Source organism: Marmota marmota, unplaced genomic scaffold (genome assembly GCF_001458135.2).
Source record: "Marmota marmota marmota unplaced genomic scaffold, marMar, whole genome shotgun sequence".
Lineage (NCBI taxonomy): Eukaryota > Metazoa > Chordata > Mammalia > Rodentia > Sciuridae > Marmota > Marmota marmota.
In genome coordinates this window covers 38,195,460-38,208,775 of record NW_025999949.1, presented here as the reverse complement: position 1 = coordinate 38,208,775, position 13,316 = coordinate 38,195,460, and the positions used below count along the sequence as shown (strand labels likewise).

At 48.9% G+C, this 13,316-nt stretch overlaps 2 protein-coding genes across 7 annotated transcripts in view; both read left to right on the top strand.

The window, feature by feature from the left end:
- The first annotated feature begins 2,183 nt into the window (after positions 1–2,183).
- Commd5 (COMM domain containing 5) lies at positions 2,184–4,220 on the top strand. Of its 3 annotated transcripts, none has more exons than XM_015486686.2 (2): positions 2,184–2,325; positions 3,240–4,220. In XM_015486686.2, the coding sequence occupies exon 2, from the start codon at positions 3,292–3,294 to the stop codon at positions 3,964–3,966; it is 675 nt and encodes a 224-aa protein (XP_015342172.1). In that variant the 5' UTR covers positions 2,184–2,325; positions 3,240–3,291; the 3' UTR covers positions 3,967–4,220. The 3 variants fall into 3 exon arrangements, with proteins under 3 accessions (XP_015342172.1, XP_048658350.1, XP_048658349.1); XM_048802393.1 differs by having other exon boundaries at positions 2,214–2,325; positions 3,034–4,220; XM_048802392.1 differs by lacking the exon at positions 2,184–2,325 and adding an exon at positions 2,355–2,658.
- Positions 2,185–13,316, top strand: part of Znf251 (zinc finger protein 251) — a 27,604-nt gene continuing 16,472 nt past the window's right edge. Inside the window, exons 1-3 of one of the 4 annotated variants that reach the window (XM_048802390.1) lie at positions 2,185–2,325; positions 8,469–8,700; positions 9,112–9,225. In XM_048802390.1, the coding sequence (XP_048658347.1) occupies positions 8,574–8,700; positions 9,112–9,225 (241 nt within the window). In that variant the 5' untranslated portion in view covers positions 2,185–2,325; positions 8,469–8,573. Of the gene's footprint in view, positions 2,326–4,357; positions 7,715–8,387; positions 8,701–9,111; positions 9,226–13,316 lie in introns of those variants that run through there. The other 3 variants (XM_015486677.2, XM_015486678.2, XM_015486676.2) reach the window with 3 other exon arrangements.

Sequence of the window (13,316 nt, the reverse complement as noted above, 5' to 3'; positions counted from 1 at the left end):
CAACAAATTCTGACATTATGGAAAAATGCAAATGGTTTTGGTTTCTGTTGGTGGCACAGCTTGCTCATGGCATGTATGCATACAAGAAAAGGAAAATTTGGACACAGACTCAAAGGAGAAAGTGCCAAATGGAGAAGGAGCAGACTGAAGTAAGGCCAGGGGTCTTCCAGAGGCGGGAAGAGTCAGGGAACAGTCCTGTAGGCTTCAGAGAGAACACATCCCTGCCAACACTTTAATCTCAGACTTCTAGCCCTGGAACCATTAAATCCATCTCTGTTGTGCCACCAACACTGCTATAGCAGCCCTAGAAATATTCATATATTTTATAAAATCTTTTTGTTTATAACTTTTTGTTTCTCATAGAGAAATACCTAGGATTGGGGACTGGAGCTGTGGCTCAGTGGTAGCGCACTTGCCTGGCATGTGTGAGGCACTTGGTTCGATTCTCAGCAGCATGTATAAATAAATAAACTAAAGGTCCACTAACAACTAAAAAAAAAAAAAAAAAAATTAAGTCATTTTCTGTGCAATTCAATATTTAAAAAAAAAAAGAAAAGAAAGAAAAAAAATACCTAGGATTGCAATTTCTAGGTCCTAGAGTATCTGTATCTTTAAACTTTTCTGTTGTTTTTGCAGTACTGGGGATGAGTCCAGGGCCTTGCGCATGCTAAGCAGGTGCTCTGCCACTGGAGTGCATCCCCTAACCTGTATGCTTAAATTAAAAGAAACTGCTAAGCAATTTTTCAAATTAGTTGTCTAGTTTACACGTCCACAAACAGTAGATAGCTGATGCAATTACTGTACAAACTTTCCCAAATATGTGTAGTCAGTTCTATTTCAGCTCTGCTGAATGGGTGAAATGATATCTCATTGTGGTTTTAATCTGTACTACCACAGATCCTTAGTGGCACAGCCCTCCCTTTATTTCATTTTTATGTGGTGCTAAGGATCGAACCCAGTAGTGGCAATAATCCTTCATGTAGTTATTGTGTGTGTGTGTGTAATTCTAGTAAAATCTTTTTATTATTGATTTGCAAAAGTTCTTTATATATTCTGGGTATCAGGCCTTTGTTTGGCACGGTGCTCTGAATATTTCCTCCACTGTATGGCTTTCCTGTTTTGTTTTTATTATTATTATTGAAATTGAAAGCCTTTTTTATTTAAAACTCACTAAGAGGTATGGTGGCACACACCTGTAATCCTAGCTATTCAGGAGGCTGAGGCAGGAAGATCACAAGTTAAAGGCCAGCCTGGGCAACTTAATGAGAACCTGTCTAAAAATAAAACAAAAAGAGTCTAGCCAAGTATGCTGGTGCACACATGTAATCCCAGCAATTTGAGAGGCTAAGGCAGGAGGATCACAGGTTCAGGCCCAGGAAAATTGCCACAGTGAGGAACCTCCCATTTCCTGTCCCCATTGGGTTTCAGCAGAGTGCAGCTTCCCCTGCCTGTGATGACAACGCGTGGCCCACTCCCACACCTAGAGCTGACACCGTACACCGTGAAACTGCCGCCTATCTGGACCCTCTGCTTTGACAGCTCTGCCGACTGGAACTGGTCGTTAAAATCCTTACCTGACCAGTTCCAGTGACTCTTTACATTCATCTCTCAGTGCTCTTGGCTCAGTATTCTGTAACCTTGCGGCTGCTTTCTTTCTGTGGCCCATTTATATGTCACTGTGTGAAGTGGGTGTGCCTAGAGGATGGGAATAAAAGAACCCGTGACAGCCCGGCTTACGCCCACCAGACGACCCAGGAGCGCTCAGCGAACCTCCGCGGTGGCGGGGGGGGGGGACATTCGGCAAGTTCTGACGCTGCGGAGAGGCGGCGGGGCGGCCCGTGTCGAAGGCAGGCTCGCTCAGTCGCTTCCACTCGGCCCGGCGCTCCACCTCGGTGTGCAGCGGCGTCGCCCTCCTCTTTCGAAGGCTTTACGGGCCCAGGCTCGCACGCCGCGCGTCACCCGTTCAGCGCGCACAACCCCACACTACAGAACTTCGGAAAACCAGAGTCACGCACCTTAAGTGGACTCTGCGGGAGCCACGGAGACCCGGGCGAACCGCGCCGAGCAACTCGCCCGGCTTCCCTCTCCCGACACCGAGCGGCAGAAAAGAGCGAGCCTGCAGCTCCGACCCACTTCGCCGCCGGGCGGGCCATAGAGTCCCGCCCTCCGCTTTGCTAGAGCGGCCCGGAAGTGTCTCGCGCCCCCGTCCCCGGCCCCGGGGTCGCGAACCATAGAGCCGAGCGCTCCGCTTTCCTAGAGAGGCCCGTGAGAGTCTGGCACGGAGGCCGCGCCCAGCTTCTGGCTTGCTGCTGCGGACGGCTCCAGGTGCGGGGGCGTGGGGGCGCGGGAGGGGGCACTGGGGCGACATCCCCGCGGTGGCGTCGCGAGCGGAGACCCGGCCCCTCGGTGTGGGAGATGGCCCTACGAGTTTGTCTTGAGCGCCGGGCGGACGCCGCGGGGTGCGAAAGGGCCGTTTATCCGGAAGAGGGGAGCCGGGCCTGGGCAGCGGCAGCACGTCAGAGCCCAGGGGCCTCTGAATACTCGTGAGGGAGCGCCCTGCTCCCTCTACCCAGCTTGTCGAGGTGGACCGTGCACCCCCCCTGGGGCAAATGTGTGGGCACGTCGCCAATGACGACGATGTCAACACTGTTTTTTCAGGTAGTGCCACAGCCCTCTTTACGTGGTGCACTGCTTCTACCTGGTCCTCCTGCAGGGGAGGCCGAGTGTAGCCCCTGTGCTAACGCGGCCCTTCTTAGTGGGCAGGTTTAGACTCTAGTTTTTGGCTTGGGCAGCTGCATTTGTAGGCTGGATTTCCTTTGTGAGGTGAAAATGATTAGGTCTTGCAGGGACGTTGTGAATATTCTGGGTTGAGTAGTGAGGGGTCCCAACTGCTGTGTCCTGTGCCTGCGGGTATTTCTCCTAATATAATCTTGTATCTGTTAGTTTAGGATTTACATACGCTCTCTCTTTTTTTTTTTTCCCTTGGTTCTCTTCCTTTTCACCCACTTCCCTACCAACTCCTGCTCATCTCAGACGTCACTTCCTCTGAGAAGCCTTCCCCTCTTATCAGGACCCATGTGGGCCTCTTTTCCACCTGCTCTCGGGGTCATTTCCCTAGTCCCATCACACCTACTGTCACTGGTACTTCAATCCATCAGCATCCTAATGGTGGGGTCCACATGATCCTTAAGGTCCTAAGGATGTGGCAGTCACTGGCTTTCCCTCCCCCTTCCCTTCAGGGAGCTGTGGCTGGGACCTCCCCTCTGGCTGATCAAGGAGGAGGAAGCAGCGATGTCTGCCTTAGGGACTGCAGCTCCATACCTGCATCATCCTGCTGACAGTCACAGTGGCCGGGTCAGTTTTCTGGGGCCCCAAGTCCCTCCAGAGGTGGCAGCAATGGCCCGGTTTCTGGGAGACCTGGACAGGAGCACATTCAGAAAGTTGCTGAAGCTTGTGGTTAGCAGCTTGCAGGGAGAGGACTGCCGAGAGGCCATGCAGCATCTGGGTGCCAGTTCCAGCCTGCCAGAGGAGCAGCTAGGTGCCCTACTTGCTGGCACACACACACTACTCCAGCAGGCTCTCCGGCTTCCCTCTCCCAGCCTGAAGCCTGATGCCTTCAAGGACCAACTCCAGGAGCTCGGCATCCCCCAAGACCTGGTTGGGGACTTGACCAGTGTGGTTTTTGGTGGTCAGCGCCCCCTCCTGGACTCTGTGGCCCAGCAGCAGGGTTCCTGGCTTCCCCACATTGCTGACTTTAAGTGGAGGGTGGATGTGGCAATTTCCACCAGTGCCCTGGCCCGCTCCCTGAAGCCAAGCATCTTGATGCAGCTGAAGCTTTCAGATGGGTCAGCATATCGCTTCGAGGTTCCCACAGCCAAGTTCCAGGAACTGCGGTACAGTGTGGCGCTGGTCCTGAAGGAGATGACAGATCTGGAGAGGAGGTGCGATCGCAGACTGCAGGACTGAGCCTCCCTTGTCAGCACTGCAGCTGGTGCCAGAATGCAACTTGCATTTCCTCTAGTTGGATGCTAGACTGCATGTCACCCCTTCCCCAGGTTTTTTTTTTTTGTTGTTGTTGTTGTTGCTTCTGAGTGTGGTAAAGTGACAGTCTGGGGTCCAAATCAGGGCCCTCTGAATATGCCTTTGCTCAGCCTGACCCCACTAAGCATCTGGGCCCTTTTTCTTGTTTGCTTTCATAAATGCTGTTTTTGGTGTGGGCACTTTTGTCTGTCTTAAATCCCTGCCCTTGTGGGGCTGATATCGTTGTGGGTTGGGAAGTGGGGGAAACATTACAAAATGCATAGTAAACAGTGGGTACAGCTTATCAAGGGGTGACAAATGTATACTTAGTTTTGAGCAAGGTGGGGTGTAGGCTGTGAGGACATGCCTGCCTCTATAAGCTGTATCATGGCTGGGCTTCCTGGAGAACATGGTATCTGAGCAGACTTGAAAGACAGGAGTTGGGGGAATGAAGTCCACTGGGGGACCAGCTGGTGCACAGGTGATGAGTAGAGAGAGACCAGGTATATTGGATGTCATGTGCCTCCAACCAAGTAGGAGGAGGTCATTGGAGGGAGGTAAAGCTGGGGAGGGTACACAGGTCAGGTCTGAGAAATTCTGCTCAAAGTATTGTGGTTGAAGTCTAAGCCAAAGTGGGAGTCCCTGAGGGTTTTCAACAGAGGAAGGATGTACTCTGGTGGTTGTTTTAAAAGGATAACACTTCTATTATTTAAAAGGATAACATTATCCAGGGGTGGTGGTAAATACGTGTAATCCCAGGCACTTGGGAGGCTGAGGCAGGAAGATTGCAAGTTCAAGGCCAGCCTCAGCAACTTATTGAGACCTTTTCTCAAAATTAAAAATAAAAAGGATGGGGATGTAGCTCAGTGATAGAGTGCCCCTGGGTTCATTACCCAGTTCCATGAAAATAAATAAGTAAAAGGATAATACTGTTTCTGTGTTTAGAGTAGTATGTAGGGGAACAGGGAAGAGGTTGAGAGTCCACTATGAGGGGTGCTGTTGTAAGGTGGAGCTGCTGGATAGGGTAGGGGGCCTTTCTGAGTGCCTCCAGGGTAGCTATGTTGGGGGGGGGTGTATGGCCAGCTTTGTAGTCCTCAGAATAGCCATTCTCTGGCTAGGGGTCTTAGGGCTGTCAGACTATCTGCTTGAGGGGTCCCTGCTTCCTGCACTTTTTTAGTCTACATCTGGTTGGTTCTCTGCTGAGAAACCAGTTCATACATCTCATAGGATAATCAGGCCTAAGTGCAGGAACTTCTGAGAACAGCAAATAAACTTTGCTGTTCCGGGCCAGCCTGTTACTCACATAGGCTGTTTGAAAAATGCTTGGTTTCTGCCATCTCAGTGAACACCTTTTTTTCTCTTGAGTGAGAACTACAGCTGTGGCAACTTAGGTGTGGGCCACAGGGAAAGGAAAAGGCTGCCTTTTGAGGACAGAGGGCTGCCAGGGAGGCTGCTGTGTTTCTAGAGCTGGAGGATTCACAGGCCTGGCTCAGCTAAGGGTGCAGAATGCCCCTGTGTCCTTCAGCCTCAGCTGGGTCCCCCAGGACCACTGGCCCACCTTGAAGGGAACAAGGAGATCCAGACCCGCAAAAAAGGATGTACACAAGTAAGCAGAGTGCCCATGTCAACCTTATCCAGTGACAGAGCTTTTTATGTCACATACTTATGATCTCAATTATTAGATGTGTTGGAGACTATGTACTCATGATACATTTGGAAATAAAACAGGAATGTAGGGACAAAAATTTTTTACTTAAGTCCCTCCGTACAGTGGCACTGAGGCCAGAGGATCCCAAGTTTGAAGCCAGCCTGGCAACCTAGTGAGACCCTGCATCAAAATAAAAATTTAAAAATGGCTGGGAATGTAGTTCAGTGGTGGAGTGTGCCTGGGTTCAATACCCAGTACTGGAAAGAAAAAAAAAAGTCCCTTTGCCCACATGTAAAGCATCTTGACACTGCTATGAGTCTATCTAACTGTCCACATGGCTCTGTGGTAAAGTTCAATCCCCAGTACTAAAAAACAAAAACAAAAAGAACAGAGAAAGAAAGGTGCCAGGCAAAGCAGTCAGAGTGAATTCTAGGCACACCACTTCTGGACTTCTAACATGAGCCCAAACACATCGGCTTCACTTGCTTTATCTTTTCAAGCTTTTTCACGAAAACAAACTTACAGTCCTTACCTCCACTGGCCAGGGCTCTAGGCACACACTGAAAGGGCAGAGGCAGAGGACTTGGAGAAGCAGGTAATACCATGTTCCACCTCACAGAGGGGCTTTGATGTACCCTGAAGAGAACTGAGTCAAGACCCTTCACTTAGTAGTCTTCCTGTCTGCTTCTTAAGGAGGGAGAAAAACTGTTAAGGAAAACTGTATTCAGGATGTAATGCTTTGTAAGGTCAACTACCCAGGACCACCTCAGAAGGCAGAGGGGAGATGGCAGCCCAGGCACATGGGGACATATAGGCCATGAAGCTGGTGGGGGAGTGGATGGATAAGAAAACTTGAGTTTAAGGGGACTTCTGGTGAAACTGACCTATCAGGGTTCTTGTTAAAATGGGACAGTGCATAAAAGAACATGGAAGCTGGAAAGTTGTTGTGGTGAGCAAGCTATGCCATTAACACAGACTGCTCATATTTGTAAATTCCACAATATCAGAATTTGTTGAATAAATTCACAGGCTACATCAGTTTTTTCATCACCGTTAATTTACTGATACTTATGGTGTGACTGTGGTAATCACAAATTATTCTGTTCCAATTTTAATTACTAATATCGTTAACACCAAAGTGGATTTATAAGTTACATAACCGTTAGGGAAGGGATAACCATGGCCTCAGAGTTTGTTTATTGCAGTGCTGGGGATGGAACCAAGAGCCTTGTGCTTGCCGGGTAAGAGCTCTCTACCCATGAGCTATATCTCCAATCAACCCTTTTTTATTTTAAGACATGTCTAAGTTGGCTAAGCTATTCTTAACTTGCAATCCTCCTGCATCAGCCTCCCGAATCGTGCGCTTTTTTAAAAAAACATTTTTAGTTATTAACACAATGCCTTTATTTTATCTATTTATTTTTATATGGTGCCAAGAGTCGAAACCAGGGTCTCGCACGTGCTAGGCGAGCGCTCTACCGCTGAACCACAACCCCAGCTCCCGCCCTGCCGTCTTTTTGTAAGGTTTATTTTTTGCAGCACTGGGAATGGGTCCCCAAAATCCAGGCCAGCGCTGCACACTGAACCGCAGCACACCCCCAGGTTGTGCATAGCCAATTTGGGGCGTCAAGGTCATCCCTTAGCTTCACCTTATTTTTACTTCCCAGTAACCCCGCCGTACTGCCTCCTCCATTTTACCAAGTGCTACTTTGAACTAACCTATTGACACTGTTGGGAGACTGCGGAGATGAAGCACCTGTAGTGCGGAGCCCGGCGGGCTGAAGCCGCAGGTGGGGCAGGACTGCCCTTCCCCTCCCGCAGTCCGCGGACCACCGTTGGCTTGGATCCTTGGAGTCCTAGACCAGCCCCGGAAATGAGCGGGGCTGGGCTTCATCCCGTTTCCGGCTCTCGGTCTCCAGGGAAGGGCTGCCTGCGCATGCGCAGCTAGATCGTCTCGCCCCGTCTCCGGCTGGTCGGCGCACTACGCTGCTGCTAGCTGCCGAGCTCGGTCTTGGGACCCGACGCTTCCTGTGAGCCGGCACCGAGGTGAGGCTCTTCGTGGCTCCTCCCGCAGTGCAGGTAGCCGGCGGCGGCCGGGCCGGCGGCTGTGAGGGTGTCACACGGGAAGCCACGCACTAAGCGAACGAGTTCGATGATTGCTGGACTCGCCGGCAGGCAGGTTCCGGCCGAGGGCTCTAGTGATGCTGGGGACACTGGGGGAGGGGCCACAGGCGGCTCTCAGAGCCTGTCGGGCGCGCGCCCGCGACCGACCACCCGAGAGGCGGGCGGAGGCTGCGGGGAGTACGAGGCCTTGCGGGCGGGGGTGAGACCGGGGCGTCAGTCCACGCTGGGGCTGGGCCCTCGAAGCTCGCCCGCACCGCGCCGCCCGGGGTAGCGGGAGGCCAGCCTCAGGCCCGAGATTGGACGGCCGGAGCTGCAGCGCCCGCCCCGCCGGCCCTTCTGCGCACTGGCGGGAGCGGGCCTAGGGTGTGGAGAGGGTACACAGGCCCCAGGAGGCCTCTGCGAGAATGCAGGCTGCCTCCTTCCTCTGGTCGCGTCTCCGCTGTTCTTGCCGAACACGCCCAAGTCTCCTGAGGGAGAGCTGGGTGGCCGCAGACCGTGGCGCCCCCTGCTTTCTCTCGGATTCCATGGCGGTCGCGTCGGGGGATGGCAGCCGAGTCCGGCCGGGAGACTTGACGTTCCTCCCCGCCATCCGCAGTCGGAAGCCGTCTCCGGACCTGTGAGCCTTGAGGTGGGGGAAGCCGAAGAGTTGATAATGTGGACCCACGTCCTCCCGCAGGGGTCGCGGCTCTGAGCTTAGCGGGTCCTGGCTCCACAGCCCCTCGGACCGCGAATCCGCTTCCAGGAGCGCGCCAGGCACCACGCCGTGCGGTCCCCGGGCGCGATGCCGCTGACTTTCCAGGACGTGGCAGTGTACTTCTCCCCAGCGGAGGGGCAACAGCTGGGGCCCCAGCAGCGGGCGCTGTACCGGGATGTGATGCTGGAGAACTATGGGAACGTGGCCTCCCTAGGTGAGAACTCCCTCTGGCTTCTGGAGCGGGGGTGGGGCAGGGGGAGGGGGTGCCTCTCTAAGGGGCTCCTGGGCTGCTTTGGCTTTTTGGACCCCAAGAAGAAGGTCCCGCCCTCATCCCCGGGTACCAGTCTGATCTCTGCTGAAAGAACACTGCCCGTGAGAGAGCCTTGCTGCCCAATTCGAGGGACTTCGCTCCCTTTGCCAGTGGCCCAGTGGTGGTGTTCCTCCCTGCCGCCTCCAGGAGAACAGGGTGAATTCTTCCTTAAAACAAAACAAAACAAAACAAAAAACACTTCAGCCCCTGGCTTTCTCTGACCAAGCATGGCAGCAAGCAGGCACTTCTCACCTGGCTTGGGAGACCTGGTGGGCAGAGGCCGCACAGGCTCACCCAGGTTTTCACCCTCAACAGGATTCCCTGTCCCTAAGCCAGAGCTGATCTCCCAGCTGGAGCAAGGCGAGGAGCTGTGGGTCATGGATCTTCTGGGGGCTGAAGAATCAGAGGTCTTGAGAAACTGCCGAACAGGTGAGAATGGGCAGGAGGCTAATCCTAAGAACCCCCCTCCCAGTTCTACACTCACTGCAGCAGTGAGGGCGGTTGGGTTGTTGTGCTTAGTCCAACCGCTCCAAGAGCAGATGTAGTCACCACAGACATGTGGCATGTGCTCCTTGTTTACAAGGGCTTCCCTTACTGTTCCATTTGCTTTACTCTAGAAAATGTATGCAGTGCCCAGTGCCCGTTGTATGCGTTTTGTGGCACCTTCATTCTCTTCTTTACATAATACTCTTTCTTGCTGGCTTTCTTTTGACAGTAGCTATGGGTTGCCTGTCATGTCCTTTTCTTCTTCACCTTTTCTTTCCTCTAACTCAGTTTGGTCAGTAGTATTCTCTCTCTTTCCTTCTTCAGACCTGTGTCCTCATGTGCACATGCTTTTGCTCTCTCACTATCAGTGTATTGTGGGCTGGTCTTGAATTTATGGACTCAAGCTTCCTACTGCTTCGGCTCCTGAGTGAAGTCACAGTTCCTGGGTCAATAGTATTTTTTTATTTTTTTGGTACAGGGGATTGAACCCAGGGGCACGCAACCACCAAACCGCCTCTCCCCATCCTATTTTGTATTTTATTTAGAGACAGGGTCTCACTGAGTTGCTTAGTGCCTCACTTTTGCTGAGGCTGGCTTTGAACTCATAGTCCTCCTGCCTCAGCCTCCTGAACCACTAGGATTACAGGCATGAGCCACCGTGCCCAGCAATAATATTTTTTTATATGTGTACTTTTTTCTGTTGGATCCAGCTTCTCTACTTTTTTCATCAGCTACTGAGGCTTGTTATGCTTTCTACCTTTTTCTCCTCCTTCCTCTCTATTTTTTTTTTGTTATTTTATTGCTCTACACTGTCAGAACATGTAATTCCTTTACCCTTTACTATTACTCCTAGCCCCACCTTTGATGTTGTTGTTTTTTGCTGTTAAGTATATATTTTTTTTACCTTTTAGTTAATTGTTGAACCTTTTACCAGAAATTTCTGCATCATTTCTCTGTTGGCTGGAGCTTGTCTTCCAGTTACTCAGAAAGACTCTTGTAAATAATATGCCCCAAATTTATGCACATTCAAAACCACCTGTTTGAAGCCTTGTGCTTCTGGCAGTGGGTGCTAAAATTGTTGACTCGCGATGCTTCTTTTTGTAGAAAGGTGGAGTTATAAGACTGAAAGCATGGCTGTAGTTCCATTTTGGAAAATTTTAATGTTATATTTTTGTCATCATTTAGTCCAAGATATTATGTTTTGTGATTTCTTTGACCCAATGATTAGTTGGATGTGTGTTACTTTTCAAAACAATGGTACTTTTCTATTTCTTATTGTTGTTGACTTGTCATTTAATTCTACCAGGGTCAGGGAACCTATTCTTGTATAATTTCATTCTTCTCGTTTTTGCTTGCTCTTGTTTTATGACTCTAGGATCTCTCTCAGTAAGTATCTGCATGCATGTAAAAAGGGTGGGTTCAATGGGCTGCGGCTGGGGCTCAGTGGAAGAGCACTTGCCTAGCACATTCGAGGTGCTGGGTTCTATCCTCAGCACCACATATAAAATTAATTAATTAATTAATTAAAGATAATTTTTTAAAAAAAGGGATAGGTTCAAGTAGCAATTAAGTCAAGGTGCTTCATGGTACTATTTAGATATCCCCCAGCCCTTTGCTCATTTTATGTGTAGTTATTTTATTTATGTATTTATTTATTTTTTGGGGGGGCGGTATTGGGGATTGAACTCAAGGATACTCAACCATTGAGCCACATCCCCAGCCCTATTTTGTATTTTTTAGAGACAGGGTCTCACTGAGTTGCTTAGCACCTCGATTTTGCTGAGGCTGGCCTTGAACTCTTTAATATTTTTTTTAGTTGTATATGGACACAATACCTTTATTTTATTTTTATGTGGTGCCGGGAATCAAACCCAGTGCCTCACTCATGCTAGGCAACTGCTCTACCACTGAGCTACAAACCTGGCCCTGGCCTTGAACTCTTGATTCTCCTGCCTTAGCCTCCTGAGCCCCTGGGATTACAGGCGTACACCACCACACCCAACAGTGTAGTTATTCTTTAGTTACTAAGAGAAGGTGTTAAAATACCCACATGTGATTGTGGAATTATCTTGTCTTTAATTTTCTCAGTGTCTGGTTCATGTACTTTGAAGCTGTGTTATTTGTATTATTTTTACTTCTAATCATCATTTTTAGGGATAAGAGGATCCCTTATCATCTCTGGTAATATATTTGGTTCTGACTATATTTCATCTGATATGTCATAGCAGTTCTAGCCTTAGCCTTATTCTTTTTTTTTTTTTTTTGGTATTGGTTTNCTTAATCTATTAATATTTAATGTCTCGTTTTGTGTGTGTGTGTGTGTGTGTGAGAGAGAGAGAGAGAGAGATAATGGGGATCGAACCCAGGGCCTTATGTGTGACAAGCAAGCACTCTACCACTGAACCACATCCCCAGTCCTTTTTTAATTTTTTTTTAAACTTTGTTTATTTGTTTATTTATTTATTTTTTTTATGTGGTGCTGAGGATTGAAGCCAGGACCTTGCACGTGCCAGGCGAGCCCTGTACCACTGAGCCTTTTTAAAAATTTTTTATTGTCATAGAGGGATAACATGCCTATATTTTTATTTTTTTAGTACAGTGCCTCACCTGTGCTAGGTAGGCAGTCTACCACTAAGCTATAGCCCCAGCCCCTTATCTTTTAATTGTAGTGCTTAATCTATTAATATTTAATGTCTCGTTTTGTGTGTGTGTGTGTGTGTGTGAGAGAGAGAGAGAGAGAGATAATGGGGATCGAACCCAGGGCCTTATGTGTGACAAGCAAGCACTCTACCACTGAACCACATCCCCAGCCCTTTTTTTTTTTTTTTTTTAAATTTGAAACAGGGTCCTTTTTTATTTCTCTTTTTTGCCTTTCATGTACTAATTCATTATAAATCTCAACCATCCCTTCCCTCCTTTATGGTAAAGTTATATGTAATATATCTGTGTACATTTGAGACAATATTATAATTTTCTTTTTAAATCGTCATAGATGATTAACAGCAGAGTTATGTCCTGATGAACCCATCATAAGTTGGAAATCACTTAGTGCATCTAATCTACCAAACATGCCAGCTTAGCAGCACAGCACACTGGAGAGTACAGTTGTTGCCCTGTGATCTTGTGGCTGCCTGGGAGTTGTGACTTCTGCCACTGCCCAGCATTGCAAGAGAGATCATAGTGCCCAAGAAAAGATTAAAAATTCAAAATAATATAGTTTCTGTTGAATATATATCACTTTGTGCTGTCATAAGATTGGAAAAAGTCTTATGCAAAACCCTGGGAAGTTAGTGCTGTACTTTGAATCTGCATTATCCCTCAAAGGTCAACGTGTAAAAGGCTAAACTGAGGAGCCATTGGGAAGTTGGGCTTGGGGGAAGAAGCAAGGTCAGTGGGAGAATGCCACTGGAGAGTCTCTGGGACCCACGCCATCCTATCTGTTTTGTGCCTGGCCGCCATAGAGTGAACAGGCTGCCATGCTAGGCTCCTGCCACAATGCGTACTGCTGCCACAGGCCCAGAGCACAGGCCAAGTGACTATGGGTTAAGACTTCTGAAACTGTGGCCAGAATAAGTGTCTCCTCCATTTACCTATCTAAGGGATTTCATCACAGTAATGAAAACCTAACAGTTGAGGAACCATTTGTATGTAGTTTATGAAAAAATAAAAAAAAAAAAAATAGACTTTTTGCTGTCTCGACATGTAAGGAGCTTAGAAGTTGCTGCGGGATTCTGACAAGTAAAGAACTGAAAAAACTGGAAAATCAGTGACTCTTGGATCAATCAGAGTTGAGGTCCCAGGGCAAACCACTGCACCCAAATTGGATAGGCAACACAGTCATGATTTGTGAACAGGAACCTCCAGGGGAAATGGTGCAGGTAGGAAACCTGAAGAGAAATGGACAGATTGACAAAAGCTCAGTGTGGACAAGTCTGAGCTATAAAAATGACAGGAGACCTGTCATGGAGGCTCATAAACATTTGAGGGTTTTTTTGTTTTTTGTTTTTTACCGCCAGAAATGTGATGAATCCCAC

Excerpts from the sequence above, each read along its gene's own strand:
- Commd5 (XM_015486686.2), top strand. The coding sequence starts at position 3,292 with ATGTCTGCCTTAGGGACTGCAGCTCCATACCTGCATCATCCTGCTGAC.